This window comes from Brachyhypopomus gauderio, chromosome 8, assembly GCF_052324685.1.
Source record: "Brachyhypopomus gauderio isolate BG-103 chromosome 8, BGAUD_0.2, whole genome shotgun sequence".
Lineage (NCBI taxonomy): Eukaryota > Metazoa > Chordata > Actinopteri > Gymnotiformes > Hypopomidae > Brachyhypopomus > Brachyhypopomus gauderio.
In genome coordinates, this window is record NC_135218.1 from 2,098,070 (window position 1) to 2,122,170 (window position 24,101).

The 24,101-nt window shown below is 42.6% G+C and overlaps 1 protein-coding gene across 23 annotated transcripts in view; it reads left to right on the plus strand.

Moving 5' to 3' along the window:
• Positions 1-24,101, plus strand: part of ptprt (protein tyrosine phosphatase receptor type T) — a 326,972-nt gene that overhangs the window by 56,103 nt on the left and 246,768 nt on the right. For 15 of the 23 annotated variants that reach the window (XM_077013789.1, XM_077013772.1, XM_077013775.1 and 12 more), the window contains exons 2-3: positions 13,090-13,215; positions 18,382-18,414. In XM_077013789.1, the coding sequence (XP_076869904.1) occupies positions 13,090-13,215; positions 18,382-18,414 (159 nt within the window). The remainder of the gene's footprint in view (positions 1-13,089; positions 13,216-18,381; positions 18,415-24,101) is intronic. The other 8 variants (XM_077013778.1, XM_077013793.1, XM_077013783.1 and 5 more) reach the window with 1 other exon arrangement.

Below are 24,101 nucleotides of genomic sequence, written 5' to 3' on the forward strand. Positions count from 1 at the left end.
AAGTAGAACTGAGCCAAGAAGAAAGCAAAAATATATATTTTACTAGGGAAAATATAAATAGTAACGCACAGTTATTTGGAAAAGTAACTTTAATCTGATTACTGGACTGGAAATAGTAGCGCGTTATATTACTCGTTACCGAAAAAAGTGGTAAGATTAGAGTAACGCGTTACTAAGTAACATGTGACATCACTGCTCAGCACACACTATATGCCACAACATCGCATTCAAACACATATGTCCTATAATGGCTTACATACAAAAAACACTGAATGAGATTAACTTGCCAGTATATAGAATCCGATAACAGTCCAATAAATGCTCTGATCATAAAAATAAAAAATGTTATCTGTGAAAGCCTCACAGACAAACAACATGTACAGTCGATTCTTTCAAACCAAATAAAATGATTGGACGGCCTATGTGTCTGTATACCTACCCAAAGACCTGCTGTATACCTACCCAAAGACCTGCTGCGTGCACTCTGAGGTGTGCACATGTGTGGAGTGTTTTGCAGGGAAAGTTAATAAGAATGTCAGAGAAAGCTATATCAGTAGAAACAGTGGGCAGTGAGAAAAAACACAAAAACAAAACAAACTGATAATGAACTTACATTGAGATCCTAAACTTTGCTTAAAAGGCAGACATAGAGAAGAGAGAAGTCAGGGACAAAAAAAGAGGTTGGCCAGTTAAAGCAATAAGCCAAACCAGAGTGAACATTGGTCAAGCATGACTTTCTAACGGTGGAGAAACCTTAGAAAATAAAATTCTAGAAAGCAATGCCATGTTTGCTATTTGTTCAGTTCGACAGGTAATTATATGGTTTGTTTTGTTTATGGGTGAACTTTGTTATATAATATTTCCTGAATTATGTAGCCAATGTAGCTAGCTAGCTAGCAAATATATAAATATATATGTGTGTGTGTGTGTGTGTGTGATGAGGTAACAGCTCACCCAATCATCAAACCCTTAGCTACAGCTCAAATAAGGAAAGTACTTACTTGATGGAGGGGCGGTTCTGCCCGGTGGCCCCTCTTCTAGTCCTGGGTCATTAGTACGCATACTCGATTTTAAAATCCTTAAAGGGACAATGAAGTGATATAAGACCTGTCATACACCTCACTCATATAAGCGGTATGTTTGTTTCTCTTAACTATACCTGATGTAGTAGAGTTCTATCTGCTTGGGGAGGGGCTAAGGGCTAGTATATACGGATGAGTTCTATCTGTTTGGGGAGGGGCTAAGGTGTAGTATATACGGATGAGTTCTATCTGTTTGGGGAGGGGCTAATGTGTAGTATATACGGATGAGTTCTATCTGTTTGGGGAGGGGCTAAGGGGTAGTATATATGGATGAGTTCTATCTGTTTGGGGAGGGGCTAAGGTGTAGTATATACGGATGAGTTCTATCTGTTTGGGGAGGGGCTAAGGGCTAGTATATACGGATGAGTTCTATCTGTTTGGGGAGGGGCTAAGGTGTAGTATATACGGATGAGTTCTATCTGTTTGGGGAGGGGCTAAGGGGTAGTATATATGGATGAGTTCTATCTGTTTGGGGAGGGGCTAAGGGGTAGTATATACGGATGAGTTCTATCTGTTTGGGGAGGGGCTAAGGTGTAGTATATATGGATGAGTTCTATCTGGGGAGGGGCTAAGGGCTAGTATATACGGATGAGTTCTATCTGGGGAGGGGCTAAGGGCTAGTATATACGGATGAGTTCTATCTGGGGAGGGGCTAAGGGCTAGTATATACGGATGAGTTCTATCTGGGGAGGGGCTAAGGGGTAGTATATATGGATGAGTTCTATCTGGGGAGGGGCTAAGGGCTAGTATATACGGATGAGTTCTATCTGGGGAGGGGCTAAGGGCTAGTATATACGGATGAGTTCTATCTGGGGAGGGGCTAAGGGCTAGTATATACGGATGAGTTCTATCTGGGGAGGGGCTAAGGTGTAGTATATATGGATGAGTTCTATCTGGGGAGGGGCTAAGGGCTAGTATATACGGATGAGTTCTATCTGGGGAGGGGCTAAGGTGTAGTATATACGGATGAGTTCTATCTGGGGAGGGGCTAAGGGCTAGTATATACGGATGAGTTCTATCTGGGGAGGGGCTAAGGGCTAGTATATACGGATGAGTTCTATCTGGGGAGGGGCTAAGGGCTAGTATATACGGATGAGTTCTATCTGGGGAGGGGCTAAGGGCTAGTATATACGGATGAGTTCTATCTGGGGAGGGGCTAAGGGCTAGTATATACGGATGACGGGGAAAATGCAAGGTGGCTTGATGGGTAAGGGGTGAGGTAATGGTTCCCTTGTTTTAAAAACTCACTCGTTGGATTGTTTGCAAATAAAAGTACCTTTGAGCACTGGATAAGACTTTTGGAGACATTCTTGCAGCCCTCTTTGGGAAACCTGTTAATCTCTGCACCTACTTATTACATCCATCTACATAACAAATACAATAACAACACTTTTACTCAGTTAACATTTATTTTAGTGCATTATGCTTAAAAACTAATCACATGGACATTATCCACATCTGGGAAATACATGAACTTTCAATTTTTCTTGACTCTGTGTCCACTTTTCTCTTTTTTGACAAAGACATTTCACTTGAGAGGGTGTGGGTAAAGCGATAGAACTGACTAAAACATGTCCCTAGCGTACAATATAGGAACTGCAGATTTTAAATAAAATGGAGTTTATTCTTCTTTAATAATCCAGGTTTATTCCGCGGGCTGGACTGAACCCCCTGGCACAGCATTCCAGCCGAATCAATGGCAACCTCATTTGTTTACATATAACTCTTCTCTCTGTCTTCCCGCTTGCAAAAAACTATGTTGTGATACATCACGAGAAAAGGGGTTGCACCCCAAATCACCGAAACAAACTTAAGGAATAATGGTGAAATAAACACACAAATAAAGTATTTTTCTGTTACTCGCACACAGCACCTGGATAATAGACTGACGAGTCAGAGTCAAGAGTCATTGGTTACCAGTTTCAAGTTTTGTAGGGGACTTAAGTGTGACTTCGACTCGAGTCGTTCACTCGAGTGCAACAACATACAAGTCTGAAAGAAAATATACCTACTTAAAATGGATGAATCTACTAATTGTAATGCACCACACAATCCATGGCCTCTTTTTTGAAGTAGTCGAGGAAAAAAGACTCATTCATTTTCAAGTGCCTTCTCTGCCTGCCTCAGTATCATACGATTTCTTCCTCCAAAAATTCCCCATACAATTTAAGGAAGCATGTAGAGGTAAGATAATTCCATAAGCCTACTGGTCATTTACCTTAATGAGAAATCTAACAATTTCTGGCAGCGCACCATTTCTTTGTGTATGTTAATATAAGTCCAAAATTATCATCGTACACATGGTTAGTTAGCTAGCTAGCTAAGTAGGCTATTGCTAGTACTCAAGCGAAAACTGCCTTAGCAACGCACTCGACATGTAGCTAGCTAGCGTTAGTTATTTGTTTTACAATAGTTCATAGTATTTGGAGCTTCCAACTAAATGCATTGATATTGTAAAATAATGAACATTTAGACATAGCACTTTACGTTAGAAAACATTTTCAGAGTCTGGAAGTGGAGGCTCGGATGCTCCTGTATCTTTTGCCGGACGGCATCAGAGTGAAAAGACCGTGTGATGGGTGGGTTTGGTCTTCCACAATGCTGGTGGCTTTTTGGATGCAGCGTGTGGTGTAGATGTCACTGATGGAGGGGAGAGAGACTCCAGTGATCTTCTCGGCTGTCCTCACTATCCGCTTTAGGGTCTTGCGCTCCGAGATGTTGCAGCTTCTGAACCAGACGGTAATGCAGGCGCTCAGGATGCTCTCTACAGTCCCTCTGTAGAACATGGTGAGGATGGGAGGTGGAAGGTGTGCTTTTCTCAGTCTCCACAGGAAGTAGAGACGCTGCTGGGCTTTCTTTGTTACAGAGCTGGTGTTGAGGGACCAGGAGAGGTTCTCTGCGATGTGGACACTGAGGAACTTGGTGTTCTTCACAGTTTCCACAGCAGAGCCGTTGATGTTCAGCGGGTGGTGGTCACCTGGTGCTCTTCTGAAGTCAACAACCATCTCTTTGGTTTTATCCACATTTAGGGATAGGATGTTGGTCCTGCACCTGTGTTAGCCACTGCACCTCCTCCCTGTATGCCATTAGCATTATAGCATATAACTTTTTAAAAATTGTAATGCAAATAGTTACTTTCCCTGGTAACGAGTTACTTTTATTATAGAGTAATTCAGTTACTAACTCAGTTAATTTTTTGAACAAGTAGTGAGTAACTATAACTAATTACTTTTTTAAAGTAACGTTCCCAACACTATATATATTTAACTTAATTAAGCTGAAGGTGCTGGAAAATATTGAAAATGGACCTTGAAAGCTCGTACAAGTGCTTGAATTCCACCTTGTAAAGGTGTATGAACCCTGCAAACATAACTTAGCACAAAATATAGCGCTGAAGAGTGGAATGCGCGAAGTTCCAAAAATCGAGAGGTGTACGAGCTCGCAACGCGATAGTGGAGCGACTGTGATTGCCTCACTTTTGTCACGCTAGTCACGACACTTCAACTATAAGCTAGCATTATAGGTGGTGCAACAGATTGCTTGTTACCACACATCCGTGACAACTTCTGCTCGACAGCATTTGCAATAAGTAACTGTTTGGTCCACGTTTGACCTTTAAAACCCTGTGTATTTCCTGACAGCAGACTCCTTTCTTTGGTAAAAGCTCCTTTGGGGCATCATCTTTTACTTCAGTGTTTGGTAGAATTTCTGGTTTAGAACGTCCCTCATTTTCAGCAAGCAAGATTTGCGCTCTGTAGTATGTGTGCTTAGCGGTACAGCAATAAAAAGCGTCCCTTGAGAAACACTTAAGGAGTGTGCTGCGTTCCAGACATGTTTAGGCTATTTAAACCGGTGTGGCCGGTATATGAAAAATTCTTATCATAACAAAAGCAAACATCGGTTTTGGGTGCCAACCGGTATACCGCCCAGCACTACTTCCTGTTATCTCGTACTGCTTTGGCGTACTGAATATGAGGGAAGTTCGGCATTTGGGACGAAGCCAGCGTTAGGTTAGCAATTTATACATTTATGGTTTCTGGACAAATATGCATATTTGTCAAGTATGTGCTGGTGGCCAACATGAAAAAAGCAACTCCTTTTTTAAGTTGCAATTTGATATAAAAACAAAGTTTAATAATATTATTGTAATATTATTTAGTAATATTATTGTTTGTCACAATCACTTGGTGTAGCTTGCTGAAAAGAGAAAATAAATTAATAGGCAACAGACAAAGCAATGAAATTATATCTTATGCATTTATATATTTTAGGAGCTACAGCGTGTTAGAGAGACAAAGCATAGGGAAGACTGCTCCAGTATATCTCAGTTCTTCTCCCCAGAAAAGCAAAGTCTAATTGAGAAAGTTACCACAGCTGAGGTGTATTTCACGTCTTTTATTGTGGAGCATAACCTGCCATTCAATGTGTGTAGGCACACAGGCAAGTTATATATGAAAATGTTCCCAGATTCTGAAATAGCAAAGAATTATGCCTGCTCTTCCACAAAGACAGCAGCTATGATGTACCTGACTCTGGAACCTGAATGCTCATAGGATGTGTGCAAGTTACACAGAAAAAATTCATACTGTATCATGGTTGATGAAAGCAATGATGTCATGTGTGAAAAGGAGTGGAGTGTGCCAATTTAGTTAGGTACTGCAGTGAAACACAGAGTAAGATCAATGTTTAATTTGTAGCCATGCCATTGTGTAATTATGCCAAAGCTGAGAACATCATCTACTGCACCTAATTATCCATGCGTGACAAAGGGCTTGAATAGTCCAGTTGTGCATGATTCAACAGTGACAACTGCAATGTCATGATTGGTATGAACAGCTCTTATCAAGAGTGAGGCCCCTTCAATATACAGTGTGTTCTGTCCAAGTCACTTGGTGAATATATGTCCCAAAACTTGCAATGCCACATGAAGAACTGCTCATTGACATCTACTACTACTTTGAGAAAAATCTCAAAAAGAAGAGAGGACCTTAGGCAGTTTAAGGACAGTTTAAGGAGTACAAAAACAACGTCCCAGTGAGTTTTGAACCATCTTCTGAACCAATAGCCAGCCTTTAGTTCTTAATTTGAATCACACAGTGACAATTTAAGTCTGAGGATATTCAGAAGAAGCTGGCAGACTACACGACGAAGCTGTATGCTTTTTTAAAAACAAGACACCTGTTCTTTACAAGCTAAATGAGTGTGTTGAAGAACTCCTGCATGACACTGCAAGTAGGTTTGTTGTTCCCAAAATATTGTGAGAGAACATTGCAGGAATTAGATGCAAGCAACCCAGAAATTTGCTGTGCAGATGAAGATCTTTTTGTTGGATTTTTGACAAGGAGGCATTTGCAAATTGAGGAAACACTCCCCCCACCCCTCCACAAAAAAACCTTTCAAGTTGCAAGAGCATTTTATGTAAGAAGCTATCAGAAAATATAGGAAAGGTTCTCAAATGAGAGACCAAATCTTGACTAATCTGTCAGTTGTCAATCCAGAGAACCAAGATGATGTGACATCACAGCAAGCTGTGGCTCTGGCTGAGAGATTTGAAATATTTCCTAGTGTGATTAAGGCAGATGCCAGAGAATAAAAGAATTGCCAGATGGGTGTCTGGGCTCCCTCCCTGAAACCCTAACCCTAGTTTTTGCAGCTTGGGATGTCTGTATATATTTGATGACATCTGCATTCAAAATAAGCATTCAAAACTTTAGCTTTGTTTTGACTAACCTTTTAGCTTTGCCTGATGTCTAGCTACAGTTACTACAGTTTGCTGTTTAAAGCTAGTCAGCCATAATTTATTGCATTAGACTCGAGTTTCCATAAAGCTAGCTAGACCGATGTGAGTACCATTTAAATTTTTTTAAATATCATAAAGTCCATTATGATAATGTGTTTTCTTTTGAATGAGACATGAGGTAGTTAATTCAGTTAATTAGGTAGTTAATTAACTGGGAGCGGTTTAATGGTGGAGTTGGTTATTTTGTAGAAATCAGCAAGCATAGGCTCATTTTTAAAAATATTAAACCAAAAAACTTTCCTTGGAACCTCCAGCTTTCTTTTCAAGGGCTCTGCTCAAAACCACGATTGTGCCCTGCCTAACTGGGGGGTTTCTGATACAGAGAGATATAGAGAAGTGTGCATTGTATTGTTTTGATCACTTTACCTCATGGGTTAATCTATGCATCCCTTATAACTCTGAAGCCAATAATTGGATTGCAGATTGGAAAATTCTTTGTAGACATTATGGTCCATATGTACTCTAAATATAATACTACTACAAGTTAGTAAAACCCCAAAGTTTCCTACTGTGAAGCCTGCAAACATTTAACATCAGTTTCTGTGGTAAACAGCATTAAGTTTCCACACATTAGCCTTTCTAAGATCCTATAAGTGTCTATAAGCTCTCCTAAAGTGCTTTATTAATCAATACCAAATAAATACCAATTCCCAATCATTAACAAAGACTTAGCATAGACAGCTATGTTGACAAAAATATACAATTTGCCTTAATCTTAGAAATCTCCAAAGATTCTAAAACATTCATGTTTGTGTGCTATCACAGTTTTGCTTACCTAGGATGTATAAAGGGACTGAATTTTGTTTTTTTTTTCAGAATATATTGCTTGTCTACAGCAGAGGTAACAGTCATTTGAAGTTGCACACACGCTCATATTTTACTGCCCTTAGGGGCATTTTCCTCCTCCTGTAATCAGTTTTTTTAAGGGGAGAAAAATGCAGGACACGCAATTTGTAACAGCTAATCATTTTTATTGGTAAATGTCTATGATCAGAACTGCAGTGTGGAAACATTTCTCATTTCTAGCTCAAGAGAGTGAGGTGGAGGCGTGAATAACAAAATCTCTCTGGATATATGCTCCCAGTTACCTTGTGAGGTAGCTTTGCGTTGTCTGCTCTGAAATTTTGCCTTGGCTTCAAACTGCACTTGGTCTCAGAGGAAGCAGAAAATAATTAACTGCCAAGGACAGACATGACGTGCATGTGTGCATGTGTGTGTACACACAACAATGCACATGTGTGTGTGTGTACACAAAACGATACACATGTGTGTGTGTACACACAACGGTACACATGTGTGTCTTTGAAAAATACACCATAAAAAGAAGAAGATAGAAGAGTTGATTGGAAATCATCATTGACTGTTATAGTGATACCCTGTGTTTTCACGTCAGTAATACAGTAACATGGTGATATCAGTACAGTAAATGATTTTTCTATTCTCATCGCTTCCCTACCAGTGAGCTTCTGTTTTTTTTTTTTGGTTTTTTTTTACTGGGGAACCGTAGCTGTCATATTAAAGTGAATGTTTCTATGTGGCAGACATAAGAGACTGTGTTGGTCTCCCTGAAGCACACAGACTTCTGCTGGTCTGTCTGGGGAGATGAAAAGGAAAACGCCAGCAGCTCTGCCCATTCCAGCAGTCCACCTGATTCTGTGCATGCAGGATAGAGATTAATGTCAATGCTAACCCGTGGGTTGTCTTCTACCCATTCTATCAAGGGAAAGGATTTGACAAGCTACCACAGAATAGTTGCACATGGCGAGACACTGTTTTTTATTTTGGTTCTTCATTTGCGGTCCAACCTTTCAGTTTCTTCAGCAAGCTTTAGAAATTTATGTTTTTTTTTTCTTTTTTCAAAGCAGACCACTTTATGGAATTCATTCAAGTATAGGCAGGTTTTATGTGAGTTGTATTTATGAAGGGCCATTCCTGAATCTGGAACAAAGTATGTCACTATTGACTCACCTGAAAACAAGATATGATTAGAAATGTTTCATCTTTGTGACTTAACATATATATCATAGCTGATGTTTTCTAACTGTGAGAAAGTGAAATAATTGATTATAACTCAGTGATGTCTATTAAAATTATGAGATAAATTCCAGAATCCTGGCAAGTGGTCAGTTAGTTGTTGTTTGGAGTTTTTATTTATTCATTTTTATTTGATTATTATTATTTTTTTTAACCATATCAAATTTGGAGTCACTTTGCCTTTACTTACAAAGCTTCTGTGTTTTTTAGATTTATTATTTTTTATTTTTTTGCTAATCATTATCCAGCAGAGAAGCTCCAAATGAATAAACACTTTGTCGGCAGTAACCCACAAGGGAGTCGAAAGTGCCAAGAATTTAGATTCTGGCACGCCATGTCATACTTTATCTTAGTCCACAGAGAACTGTGGAAACAAGTTTGGCAATAGGCGTCCAGTAAAGCATCGCTTTTTTTTCTAACAACATTATTTAACTCTGGGATACTGAGACCTGAGGTGTGAAGTATGATTTTAGCGAGTCAGAGCGGATAGTTTAGTCCCCCTCCCCCGCCTAGTGTTTTAAAGGGAAAAAGGTGCGAAAACCCACATGAGCAACACTGGGCGTCCTACTCATGCCTGGTAAATACACACTGGTGAAGGTGAAGTGTAAGTGTGTTCTTGATGACCCGTGTTCCCCACCGTCTTAGAGCCGCAAGCCACGTTTGTGATTAAGGTCGTTCATCCAACCCAGTCAGTATTGTACGGCATATCTATATATAGCTAATGATTTTCAACATTTACCCAGTGACACTAATCACTTAGAAACCTGCACCAAAGGAAAGTATGTTCATTTCCTAGATAATTCCCTGACAAGTTTTAAGTATTTTAAACACACAGACATGGTGGTACAGTTCTACATCTAGGTTGTGTGTAGCCTATTGATGGCTGCTGGTAGTAGTTCCATTATATACCATGGCAGACCCATAAAATACATGTACGTTGACTAAAGTTGGCACGATACTGGTTTATCTAGTAACGATTCGATATCTTGCATTTTAATATCACCTGATAGTTTAAAAGACTAAAGACAAAGGCTATTTTATTTCTTCCATTGCCTTACAGTCAGTGTCTCTCTTAGTGATATGGTATTTATTGCCTTGGCCATTAACTTCCTGGTCCTCAGCTTTCTTATACTCATACACATGCACATGCACACACACACACATATACACACACACTGTCTGTCTCTGCTCAGTAGGCTATGGATGTTATCAAATGACCTGCTAAATCTAAACCGGGTGTTATCACATGCTGCTGCTCCTGTGCTATTTTCAGGCTGGATATGGGACAATATCAGATCAGTTTTCTTACATTTCTTCACCAATATCCAATCCATTGTTTGCTGACACGTAGATTCCAACATGTGCTATTGGACTGGTGCGATCTGAAAGGTTGACAGCTATCTGACACACCCAGCAGACGTGAGAAGACAACCGTCTCGGGAGACATCGGGTTAAACAGTTCGGGTGACCCGGAAAAGGCGAGCATAAGCTTAGCGGCGGAGAAATGATAAATTGAATGTGGTGGGGGCGCACGCGTGTTTGAGTGAAATACGCGCGTGGACGCCGCGTGGGCAGAGAGCAAGCGCGCGCGCTGCGGTGAGCGCGTGCCGTTGTGTGTCAGGCCTCTGCGGCGTCATTCAGCTCGACTAGGTGCACGAGGATTCATTTGTGGTTTGCTGGTGCAGCGCGCACCGTAAATCAGCTCGTGTAGTTCCTGTCCGACCACACCGGAGGCGTACGCTCCAGTGAACGGGAGCAGGGTGCTCTTTCTCACATCACACAACCGCAACAGCAGTGCTGTGCCTGCAGATTTGGTTTCATAGTCAAACCTAAAGGAAAACAATTTTGGCAAAATGTGATATCAGCTATACAAACATAGGTATGCACGAGGGCGTGGGGGGTAGCTGAAAAATAAATGGAAGATAATGATAATGCCATGTGCACTGGGGGTTATATTAGTTTGCATCAACTGCTTTATTATTTAAAGCTATATGAGCAATATGTTTATTGAACTGGACATGACAGGGCAATGAAGATATATTCATATTAAAGCAAATAAACAATCTAAGATTACATATAATTTAGTAAGTATTAACTAAGAGACAGAAGAGAGAAGGAACCAGCTGAACCTCTTAGTGTTTGTGTTCCAGTTCCTCTTAAGACACATGAGGTCTTCCCATGTTTTGAGAGTAATGGAATGAAAAGGGACCTGTGAGCACTCATTGTCATGGTTAGCACAGGTATGCTTCTGTGATATGAATCTACTGCTCTATCCTTCACCGGTACTCAAAGCACAGTGTGGGTTGAGAGGTTAAAAAGGTCTTAGGATGTCAAATACAATGGGAAGTCAGACAGGCTTAATATGTGCATTCAGTTGTTCATTATCCAGCCGAATATAACACTGTATTAGAAACTAATCCTTCATGGGCTTATGTGCCACTGTGTTGAGAATTAGTATTGGGCAAAACCCAGAGTTTGGATACTATAGCTGAAACCAAGCATGCCACTAATTACTGATAGATGCACTTTGATAAACACAAAAAACCCTTCCTAGTTTTTCCTGTTTTGTGATACAATCTTAGATCCATCTGTAGATTTACTTGTTTTCCTGTCATCATCATTCATGTTCAGAGAGTAAACAAACTCTTCTTTTAACATAGCAGATGTTATGCATCTAACTCACTCTGTTCACACTCTTCCTCCTCTTGCTCCTCCTCCTCCTCCTGCTCACTCTGCTGAGCTGCATCTCTCTTCATTAAGTGCTCGTGACGAAAGGGCAACACGGAAGAGTAGATTTGATAAACACTACCACGCTGGTGCGCCTGCAGAAACAGCATATGCTAGCGAAACTCCTCCTCCCCTCGAGCCTCGTGCTGCGCTGGGCGTCTTCTCAAGGCCTTCGGTGGAGCAGATGTGAGCGAAGATCTCGTTCGCTACCGCAGCTGCCAGTAACGATGATGGGAACTGTTGGTTGCATGCCTAGGGCGACTTATCAATAATGGATCAAATTGGTAGGCAACATTAATTAGGGGAGAGATGAAGAGCTCGTGTTTTGTGTGTGTGTGTGCGTGTGTGTGTGTGTGTGTGTGTGTGTGTGTTTGTGTGTGCGCGCGTTTATGTGTTCTCTCCTCTGGTTTGCTCCAGTCTCAAGTCCAGAGCATATGCTAGCACTAGCTGCACTAATTGTTTGACACTTTTTGATTATGGATATGAAAACAATTCCTCTTGAGTTCAGATCTGAAAGTATCATGATCGATCACCTCAAAGACAATTGTAAATGAGCTACTTAAAAAAAGCTTTGCTAGTCCTTGATACGTATGTGTATTCTGTTCATGTCCTATTGTGGGTGAAAATCTCATCAATATAACAAATGAAATATCTCGTACATCTCCACAGAGGATTCTGAACATTTGATAATTGTCTTTTAAGGTCTGTATGGTCACTGTTTGAACATCTATGCTGGCGGTGATAGAGGCCACATGCGCTTTTCTGTGACTTAGTTTCTTTTGACTTTCATGGTAGATTATTCCTTTTCACAGCTTTTATCTTCCCATTTAATTCCCGAGCAAATCGAGAACTACCGAGAACTATTTGTGCTGTGAATTATGCAGCAGTATAAATTTAATTAACCCAAAGGCAAGAGTTTCAGCAATTTGCATGACTAGAGGATGATGAGAGTGATTGCACTGGTTTGGATGACACAGGGAAGCTCTGTCTAGGTAAGGGATCAGCTCAAGCAATGCTGTCATTTAGTTTATCCCCAAACCCCTCTTAGATGACAAGTGGAAAATAGTGGGGAAAAAAACAATAGGAGAAAACATAAATGATATTCAAAAACCTCTCAGCAATTCCCTCTGTTGCAGTTCCAAAGCATGCATTACAACGAGGACATTTAATTAGTGCTACTTCGTCTTGGGTTTTTTAATCCGTAGCTCCTGGCAAACATGAAGCTTAATGTGGTGGAAAATCGTGATTTTAGAGGAGATGAAATAATGATGCGGGTCTGTGGCTTAATCATGTTGACATATGCGATCTTTCCCTTCTCTCCCCCTCTCTCTCTCTTTCTCTCTCTCTCTCTCTCTCTCTCTCTCTCTCTCTCTCTCTCTCTCTCTCTCTCTCTCTCTCTCTCTCTCTCTCTCTCTCTCTCTCTCTCTCTCTCTCTGTGTCCTGTAGGCAGCTGTTCATTTGAGGAGCATTACAGCAGTTGTGGGTACAGTGTGGCTCTGGGGACCAATGGTTTTGCCTGGGAGCAAGTCAACACCTGGGAGAGGCCTACCATGGACGCTGCTGTCCCCACAGGTATGCTCTCTCTCTATCTCTCTCTCCCTCTCTTTCTCCCTCTCTTTCTCTCTTCTTGTTTCTCTCTCTTTCTCTCTCTCCCTCCCTTTCTCTCTCCTTGTTTCTCTCCCTCTCTCTCTCGGTCTCTGCCTGTATCTATCTGTTCAAATTGCACCCATTTTTCCCATCTCCAATAGCTCTTGTCTCTTCCCAAGTTGAATTGGCTCTTCACTCTCCTCAGTCTCATCAGGTCTCCCTGTGTCTCCCCGCGTCTCCCCGCGTCTCCCCTTGTCTCCCCCACTTCCTCTCCTTCACTCTTTTTTTGGTTTAGCATGCAGAAAAATGGCAATCAAGCCTGATGTCACTCTTACTCAGCTCCTCTAGCTGTCTGCAGCTGCGCATCACACGTGTCCCTTCCAGCCAGTGGAGCTAGCCCACACGTGCCACATACGTGCCCCACACATGCCCCACACGTGCCCCACACGTGCCCCACACGTGCCCCACACATGCCCCTCCCAGCCAGTGGAGCTAGCCTCACAGCCCCAGCTTCCACTCACGGCAGCTTAAGCGGCCTCACTGACATCCAGCTTAAGCGGCCTCACTGACAGGCAGCTTAAGCGGCCTCACTGATGGACGCCTACACTGTGACGCTGAGACTGCTCACGCACTGCGTGGCACTTGCACGACTGCGGCCAAGTAATGTGCTTCTGTCGCCGCTGAAACGAGGGCGTACTGGGTCTTGTGTCCATGAGTCCATCTGGCAGAGGAAAGAGGAAGTTAAAGATCAGCCCTCAGCCCGTCCTGGTTTGCCAGCATATAGGATATGAGGCCTTTGCAAGAATCAGGAACATGCGCTGTGAAACTGATGTGAAACCAGGCTAAAAACATCAAAGACTCACTCCTTTTTTCTAGAGGAGCAACAAACAGGCCATGTTTTGTGAAAATATGTGAGTGCTTATTAATAAATCAACAACACGAAAGGTACCATCTGCCCACATATTGAAGTCATCACTATGTGATTTTCTAATCAGGGGGGTTGAGGGGGCTACTTCTCTGTGGCTCCCATGGAGATACACCTCTAGCAGACGGTCTCTCTGCTCTGATTGAGTCTGGCTTTTAGTACAGTGTTACTTGAATTGCACTTGAGATGCCAAAGATGTGATGGAGGAGGCTGGAGAATGTTGAGAGAAAGAGAGAAATATGAGGCAGGTGTGAAGAAGACAGGGAGAGAGAGAATGGGGAGAGAAAGAGAAAATGTGTGAAGGGCAAGGAAAGAGAAAGGAAGATGGTGGGAGAGGGGAAGCATTAATATGTTCTTGTATGACAGGTCATGTAGCTTGTCACGAGTGCAGCATACGTGGTCCAGCGTTATGAAAAGAGAATGATGAATGTGTGTGAAGATCCTGAATGATATATCACAAATCAGGTGGGCCTCAACACGGACTGTGTCCATGCCGGGGAATGCAGAGAACGCTAAAGCTGCTGTCAGTAAGATCTGTTGGTCCAAGATTGACGAGAGTCCCCTTGGTGACATCGGGCTTGGCCGTGCTCCACTGTGACACTGAGAAGGGAGGCACTGGGCTACACACACGAGGTGGAACCCTGCCTTGTCACGACTCTGGTTATTCAGCTTGTTACGGAAAGCGGCTGCTATGTGTTCGAATATTGCTCCTGTTCCCCAGAGGACAAGGCCAATGCCTTAGTGCGGTTTCTTCTGGGGGTGGGATGAGTGTGGGGGGGGCTGTCGTGTCAGATCGAGCCTGCACGCGGCTCAGATCTTTGCTGCCTGGAAAGAGATGCGCTTGCATGTGTGGAGGAACATCAGGGTGAAGCAACGCTCCGTCTTCCCTTTCCGAACTGTTCCTGGAGCGTCCATGCTAGCTCCTCCAGGGGAAACACCTTCCCACTCAGCTGTGAGGGCCAGACTCACATGAGTCACAGGCGTTCCTGCTGTGCCCGACAAGACCACAGCGCAGCTCAGATGCACACCTCAAACCACACACCTCAAACCACACACCTCAAACTCCAGTCAAGCACAGGGGTGCTACTGTGTTATTTTTATGCTGAGTTAAGGCACATCATTCCATGTAGCCTGTGGTTATAAATTTTCGCATGGAGGACTCAAGATAACAATCCTCAAAATTTGAGCAGCCGTATACGTCACACTTGTCCTGCTATGCCATGAGATCTCTGGTAAAGAAACAACAAAACATGCAGTTTCCCAGATCATTTCATCACCAGCCAGTTATAAGCTGTGACCTACTGATATGACCTGAAGTCAATTAACGGTAACCCAAGGCTACTTTCTAACTCACAGCCCCGTGTACCGTTAAATGTGACATGACTGTGTTCACTAGTGCAGGTCGCTAGCAGTGTGAGGCGTTTTAGTGGGCTCGGTTCCTGGCTCTGCTGCACGCTCGGCCTTCACCCGCCTAACAAGCTGTTGGAGGAGGCGGAGCCATATCGGTCGGCCCTGGATATTCATCGAGCTCGGAAATGACAAACCGCACCTACAAGCTTCATCAGGCGTTGAGTCTGTCCTCACTCCAGTTAGAGCCATGGACGGCACCTATGTTAGAGGCCTCCAGAGGAATATGTTGGACCAAGGGAGTTAGATTTAGGGTAAAAAAGATCAAGATCACCCCATTGCCCATTCTGCTCCTACTTCTGTCATTGGATGTGTGGAGATTAGATTGGCATTTAATTCGGTACCTAAATCTGTTCTAGTCTATTTCTAAGAATTGGTCATTAACAAATGATTTGTCTGCAAATGAAGGACCACTTTATTCCCCTCGTCTCTGGCGAAGACAGATCGTCTTGACCTAAATTCCTCTTATTTTTTGTTTTTCTTTTCTTCTCTCTGCCATTTCTTTGATAAATTTCTTCCAAGGCTCTTGAAAGACATTTTGCAGTTCTATTACCAACTTTTAGTTTGTTGGGTATCTTAGAAACAATCATTGAAAATCCCATCCACCCAGATCATCTCCCCAAATCATCCAGATATGATGGATTTAGATATTTACTGCTCTGACATACCCTGGAATCGTAGGTCTGTCTCGACACTCAGCACTTTCAGAATGGTAATGGAGTTCAGAATTATAGGTTGTCTGAGCAGAACTGTATTAATGCCAGCGGTGGGCGCTAGATGGGGTCTGATGAGGGTAAAGGGGTTAACTAGCCTGTCTCCTTATTTTTGTTCTGGGTGATGATTAGAGTGCTCTCGTGCACCGCGCGCCTTGATTGCATGTCTGATTTTTCCCTCCGTCTGCGCGGAGGACTGGGAGGAGTCACAGGGGCAGCTATTGATGCAAAATTGACAAGAAATGCAGCAAGCACATGTAAGCACACACACACACACACTTGCACGCGCACACACCCAACAACTTCAGCAACAGCCGACCAATTGGGAATGTGAATGATTAAACTTCTGATAGCGTCCGTTTTTGCACGGCGCAGTAGCACATTTTGAAAAGGCAGGACACTTCGATGCAAATTGTGCTGCATAAATTCCACTTCTTTTCCTTGTGAATTTCTCTTCGTTGCAGTAAGTCAGTTTAGTACCGTGTGCTTCAGCCGTACTGACAGCGTCCTGAACCATCTTTCAGTCAGCACATTATTTAATAAGGACTTATCTTTGAGGAGTCAATCCTGAATATATTAAAGCATGCTAGAAGGAGAGGGGGAGAGAGAGAGACAGAAAGAAAGAGAGAGGGAGAGAGAGGGGAAGAGAGAAGGAGGGAGAGAGAGAGAGGACAAAAAGTCAGGCAAAGATATGAAGTGGAGCACTCCCTCTCTTTCAACAGAAAAGGATGTGATCGAGGCTTGTCCTTTTGAGTGACACTAATTCCCCTGGCAGGTTGCCTCTTCACACCTAACTCTCCTGTCATGGACATATGACGGGCCAGCAGGCCTTCCTCAGAGCACATGGCCAAGGGCCCTTGGAACAGAAGGCTCACTCACCCATACTGGCACTGCCACCATGCCAATCATCCAGCTGCTCAAGTCATATTAAAAATATGTGCTTAATCCTCATCTTCACTCATCTACAGCAGTGATGGAAGCAGCGGGCAGTAGAGATGTGCTTCAAAACAGCAGATTTATGTGTCTGAAAGATTTTAATTCAGGGACAAAGGGAGTGAGACACACACAGGCCACGTGATGAAGCAGGAGGGAAGGTGATGAGCTGAGTGCATAACAGACTCCAGGTAGTGGCAGAGCTGAGAGACTCACAAGAACAAAAGGGGTGTGAGACAGAGAGCTGGTGTGTGAGACAGTGCAGGAGATGGAGGGGGGTGGAGGGGGGGGTGATGGAGGGGGGGGTGGGTGGGGGGCTGGAGGGGGGGTTGTGGGTAATGGATTGAGCGGCACATCACGGCACATGCCGGCTCTGTTTACTGACTTCGAAACAGCTCTAAAGTGAAGCAACTCTTCGAGAAGAGGCTGCTGGAGTCTCCCTGCTGTGCTCTCACTTCTCAGCTGTCTGACTCACACCTCTCCCCCTGCTCTGTATTTCTCTCTCTCTTTTTCTCTCACTCTCTCTCCCGTATCACCCGAAGTCATCACACCTTCTGCTGACACGCTGTTTTCATTAAGCCTCAATCTAGCCCTACAACTTCTAGAGCACACGCACACACACACACACACACACACACACACACACACACACACACACACACACACACACACACACACACACACACACACACACACACTTGCGCATGCGCGCGTGTACACACACACACATACACACAATTACATTTACACAGAACGAATACTAAGAACACTTGGTAATTTAATTCAGTCAAATATTAATTTTTTTCTAGTAATTTGCCATGTTACATGACATTTTTTTTATTTGACAATATGTGTTCTCATTTCTAAACATTTCAGCATAACGACCAACACAATATATTCTGTTGATGTGAAAGTAATGTAAATGAACCACATTCATTAATGACCTTTGAATAACCTGTGTTTGCAAAGACCTTGAAGGTTCCTTTCTGTCAAATGTGTCATGGAAGCATTCATCTTTAGCATTGTTACAGAAGGCACGTGGCAGTTTGTGGCTGTTTTCTGACAATGATACATTTCCTTATTTTCTTCAGATATCTCTGAGCCAACAGGGAATTCTTTGTTACTGATGAGGCTAGCAAAAGTAATATAAAATGCTAGCCACATCTTTCCTAGGTAATAGCTGGACTGGGCCATACACCAAGTCATGTGAGTTGACCCTCATGCATTGACACTCAGCCCGTGGTTAACCTGGGCAGGTCTTGGAGAGTAATTACTCTGTGTGTGTGAGTGTGTGTGCATGTGCATTTGTGTGTTCCTTCCTCCAGAAAGCCACAGTCTCATCAGTGATTAAAGGTTTCAGCCTTTTAAGATTGTGGTTGCCCCATCAGCTTTGACTCTTCTCCCCAGCCTCACTCCCAGCCCTATCAGTCGTATGGAGGCCCAATATCTTGCCCTTTATGAGTTTTCTCTGTCTTTCTGTCTGGATAATACCATTTTGCCAATCATTTTGGTGCCAGTAACAAAGACCTTGACTTGCCTATTACACACAACAGACTTGTCTTTTGTTCTGTGAATGCTAACCTTGAGGCATGCTGTGTGTGTGTGTTTTTGTTTGTGTGTGTGTGTGTGTGTGTGTGTGTGTGTGAGAGAGAGAGAGAGAGAGAGAGAGAGAGAGAGAGATACAATTATCTTTGCTCCCTACATGCACAGTCCAGGATCTCTCGTTCACAGTGGGTGGGGGTTAAGTGGATAACCATATATCGCTGCCATTGTTGAACTAAGAAAGCATTTAAAAGTTGGTTTTGTTGCATGGAATGAGTCCAGAGAAAATGGGACAAGAAGAGAAAGAGTAATCACTCTTTATGGGAGGATAAGACGGCATTTATGTTGTGCTTCCTTGATCAGAACAAATGTGCTGTCCTTGGCACAGCTGTGGGAATGCTGATAGCCCCAGTCGTCTACTGCACATGCTTATTCTGCCCCCCGTGTCTTCAGTGCACATCATTCTCATCTCAAGAACAGAGTTACCATGATGACCACGCTGACCTGAAAACACTGCCATACAGATCCATTTAGATCTGTTTTGAGTGTGAAACGCCGGTTGGTCTACCGGTCAGTATGTGAATGTCTTCCAGCAAACACGTAAATCAAATCTTTAACACCAGCAGACAATTACGGATAAAATGTGCGTCAATTTATCAACTCAATTTTTTACATTTGGAGAAAATGTTTACATCTGTTCTGGGCAAACTAGGGCTGGCAGGTTTGATCAGAGCTCATTGCTCATGTATTCTCATATCTGCCGCAGTGTTTTGGGTCTGTAAACAAATGAGGCATTTCAGAGTTCAAACTCTGTTAAACAGAATTTTGTGCGTGAGTTAGATGTGGGCAGGTTCAAATGGTCCTGACGCTCCAAGCAAATAGAATTTAGCAGTGAATCTGAGTGACCTGATGAGGTCGTATAGAGAACTGTAAATGCAACACTGAGACACTTCTGGAAAATGCTTGTGGTTGTATGAACGAACATACTCGGTTAGAGCTATTAGTCTAACCATTGTGCACTAATGTAGAAACTTTCAAACCTGCCTGTGCTGTTACTCGAATACATTATATATGACATCATAACACCCACTAAAATGTTATCAATGTATTGATAATGTAATGTGTAATGTTATTAATGTATGGATAATGTAATGTGTAATGTTATTAATGTATTGATAATGTAATGTGTAATGTTATTAATATATTGATAATGTAATGTGTAATGTTATTAATGTACTATGCTCTGCTCCGTCAGCAGTAGTATAAGTCCTACTTTTGTCACCTTTAGTATACAGTTGTGATCAAATTTATTCAACCCCCACTGAAATAAAGTGTTTTGGCCAGTTTGACATTGATTTTGATCATTTCAGTCATCTTATTTACAATTATATCAAAGAGGCACTTATAAATTAGACAAACATAACATAATATTTATGATGGAATAACCACAAATGTCTTTACTGTGCTCACATCATTATCAGTTTTATTCAACCCCCTAGTGACATTATTTTTTAGTACTTAGTACAACATCCTTTTCCAGTTATGACAGCTTTCAAGCGTGAAGCATAGCTTGACACAAGTGTCTTGCAGCGACCTATGGGTATCTTAGCCCATTCTTCATGGGCAAAAGCCTCCAGTTCAGTCACATTCTTAGGCTTGCGCACTGCAACTGCCTTCTTTAGGTCCCACCAGAGGTTCTCAATTGGATTTAAGTCTGGTGATTGCGATGGCCACTCTAGAATGTTCCAGCCTTTCATGTTCAACCATGCTCTAGTGGACTTGGATGTGTGCTTCGGATCATTGTCCTGTTGGAAGGTCCAACGTCTCCCAAGCCGCAGGTTTGTGACTGACTCCATCACATTTTCCTCCAAGATCTCCTGGTACTGAAGGGAATTCATGGTACTCTGCACACGTTGAAGCTTTCCTGTACCATTAGAAGCAAAACAGCCCCAAAGCATAATTGACCCCCCGCCATGCTTCACAGTAGGCAAGGTGTTCTTTTGTTCATAAGCCTGGTTCTTCCTTCTCCAAACATAGCGCTGGTCCATTGTCCCAAACAGTTCTAATTTAGTTTCATCTGACCACAGTACACTGTTCCAAAACCTTTGTGGCTTGTCCACATGACTTTTGGCATACTGCAGTCGACTTTTCTTGTTCTTTGGAGTCAGCAAGGGGGTGCGTCTGGGCGTTCTGGCATGGAGGTCTTCGTTATGCAGTGCGCGCCTTATTGTCTGAGCTGAAACTTCAGTGCCCACATCTGACAGGTCTTTTTTCAGTTCCTTAGCAGTCACGCGGGGATTTTTCTCCACATTACGCTTCAGGTAGCGCACAGCAGTCGCGGTCAGGATCTTCTTTCTGCCACGACCAGGTAACGTTTCCACTGTGCCCTTTAACTTGAACTTGCGAATGATACTTCCGATAGTGTCTCTTGGAATATTTAACAACTTCGCAATCTTTTTATATCCATTGCCATTCTTGTGAAGAGCAATAACCTCTTCTCTTGTCTTCTGGGACCATTCTCTTGCCTTCACCATGCTTGGAAACACACCAGTAGATGTCTAGAAGGAGCTGAGTATCACAGTCCTTTTAAATCTGCCTAATTGGTGCTTATCATGCTTGATTGCTGCTCGTTGACATCCACAGATGTTTTCAATACCTGATGGAAAACACTGGAATGAACCTCTGTTCTTAGGAGTGGTAGTCGTAAAGGGGTTGAATAATTGTGTCAATGAAGAAATCGCAAAAAGGCCATTTAATACTTTATGACAAAAAAAATTGATGCTATCTTAGTTGCATTTAGTTCTTTAACAAGTCCTTGTAAGATTTCATTATGAACACAATTACAAATGTGCACTGAATTCCATAAAACCCTTCGCAGCATTGGGGGTTGAATAAATTTGATCACAACTGTATGTGTAATTGGCATTTGTACACATGGTGTGTGAAAGAATCACCACATGAATTCAGTGTTTGTTTGTCAGTAGGTGTGATTTGTGATGTACGTTGAGCTGTGTTGATCGGTTAGAGTGCATGTCCCTTGGGTACCACGAGGGAAACAAATGTTCTGATGCCCCAGACGCACTCTAGAAAATTGCAGAATCCATATAGCAGTACGGGACTCATCTAACAAAGATAATTATATACACACAATTGCTTCATAGATGGATTAAAAGGTCTATTTTGAAAATTGCATAGCCTTTAGTTGTCAGTTAGGGTTTTAGAGTGTTAGGGTGATGGAGTGTTAGGGTGATGGAGTGTTAAGGTTGTAGAGTGTTAGGGTGATGGAGTGTTAGGGTGATGGAGTGTTAAGGTTGTGGAGTGTTAGGGTGATGGAGTGTTAGTGTTATGGTGTATTAGGGATGTGGAGTGTTAGGGTTGTGGAGTGTTAGGTGCGTTTATGTATATCAATGTGTCATTTACCTCAGGAAATGACTTGTACATATCAGCTATCGTTGTTTCTCCATTTCATTATTTCTCTCATTTTGGGATGTGACTACTTCACTTTACATCTCTCTCTTTTTCTGTCAAATTCAATGCTGATAGTCATGTGCTATCCTGTTTCCCCAATTATGTTGAACAAATTAATTAATTCTGCTGACATTAGCTTTATAAATGATTTATCGAAGGAGTTAATGTGCCCTGTGTTCAATGAGACTATATGGAGTCCCTTTTCTCTCTGCTGGAGGATTTGAGCGGCAATAATATGACCGGAAAGATTCCAGTGGATGGCTAGTGAAGCAGGGCTAAATTAATTTAGTGATGCTTTAATAAATGCAGGGAGACATATGAGACACTGTGAGGCATTTTTAATGATGAAAGAGAGGCAGAGAGGCGGTTCGTAGACAGAAGGAGAATGTGCACTCGCTCAACAGATTGGAGAACAGACAGTCAGGCTTGGAGCGATCAGCAGGCCACTTTGCGGTACAAATTAATTACCGTGAAGGAACTACACTCAGGTCAGCTTGAACAACATAGATCACTCATAAGACTCCTGCTGTGTGGCCACGAATACCAAAGCTTCAAAATAGTCCTGGGTTCTTATTTCCACAGGGCTTCACTGTAGCAAGAGCTACATCATTGTGGCAAACAAGGCACAAGAAGTCATATGACTAGCTCACGTTGCTTTAGTTAACTGTTAACTTCATTAAAACTCATGACCCAAGAGCCTAGATCTGAAGGCGCTCGAATTGGAATAATTCTCAGTGGAAGTCTTGGGATCTCATTGATTCTGATCTACCTCACCCAGCTCTGCTGATAATGTGCTTACTGATATGTTGGAGGACAGGTCAAACCCTAAAGAGAGAGTCACTCTGCGGAAGGTTTGTCAGGTGTGTGAGGAAGATAAACCAGACCAGAGTCGCCCGTGCTGGAGTGTGTGTGGTGTTAATGACATTTTGTCATCAGCTTTTGCACTTTCATGAGGTTACCTAAGATCCACAGATCAGAATCGCATAATGCTTTGTTAATATTTACACAGGATTCATTACTGATCAACCATGGGACTTTTAAGCCATGAGTGCGTGTGTGTGTGTGTGTGTGTGTGTGTGTGTGTGTGTGTGTGTGTGTGTGTGTGTGTGTGTGTGTGTGTGTGTGTGTGTGTGTGTGTGTGTGTGTGTGTGTGTGTGTGAGTGTGTGTGCGCATGCATGTGTGCACATGTATAAAACCTGATAAATTTCACATTAAGCCATTTATACAAGATGAGCGTTTTATGGGCGAATAAACAAGACTAGATTCTGCACTTGGTTGATGGACACAGACAGCAGAGAGGATGAGATTTTCCTGTGGCCCCTCTTTCATCCTTTCACCTTTACTTTCTTCTTTTAAGAGGACAGACTAAAAATTGTCTGTGTTTCTGTGGAGTGATGCAGACAGGGACAGGAGGAGGAGGAGGAGGAGGAGGGAGTGAGGATGATGATGGCGATGCTGTGACTCACTGGCAGACGTCAGCTGTCCACTGGAGCCTTCATTTCACAACTCTCCCTTTGTGGTTAGCTGGGCCAAATTGTTACTGCAATGCTGTGCATTATATTTCTGAATATTCCTGCATAAACACTGCTCCATGTAGCTCAGTCATGGTTACATCACACTGCCGGGTGAAAGAAACACTCATAGTCTTTACTGAGTCTTGTTGTGTTGCCGTGTTTGGACTGGGTTGTGTTATGTTATTGTTTTTGGGAGGGGGGGGTGATACTGCTGTCTGTACAGTATTAGACGCCAGTTGTTTTCCTTTAGTTCCATTTAATTGTAAGGCAGGGTTCTGTCTAGATTTAGGTTTCATTTATTTACAATGCATATGTGTGTGTGTGTGTGTGTGTGTATGTCCATATATGAGAGATGGTGGATAGGTTTG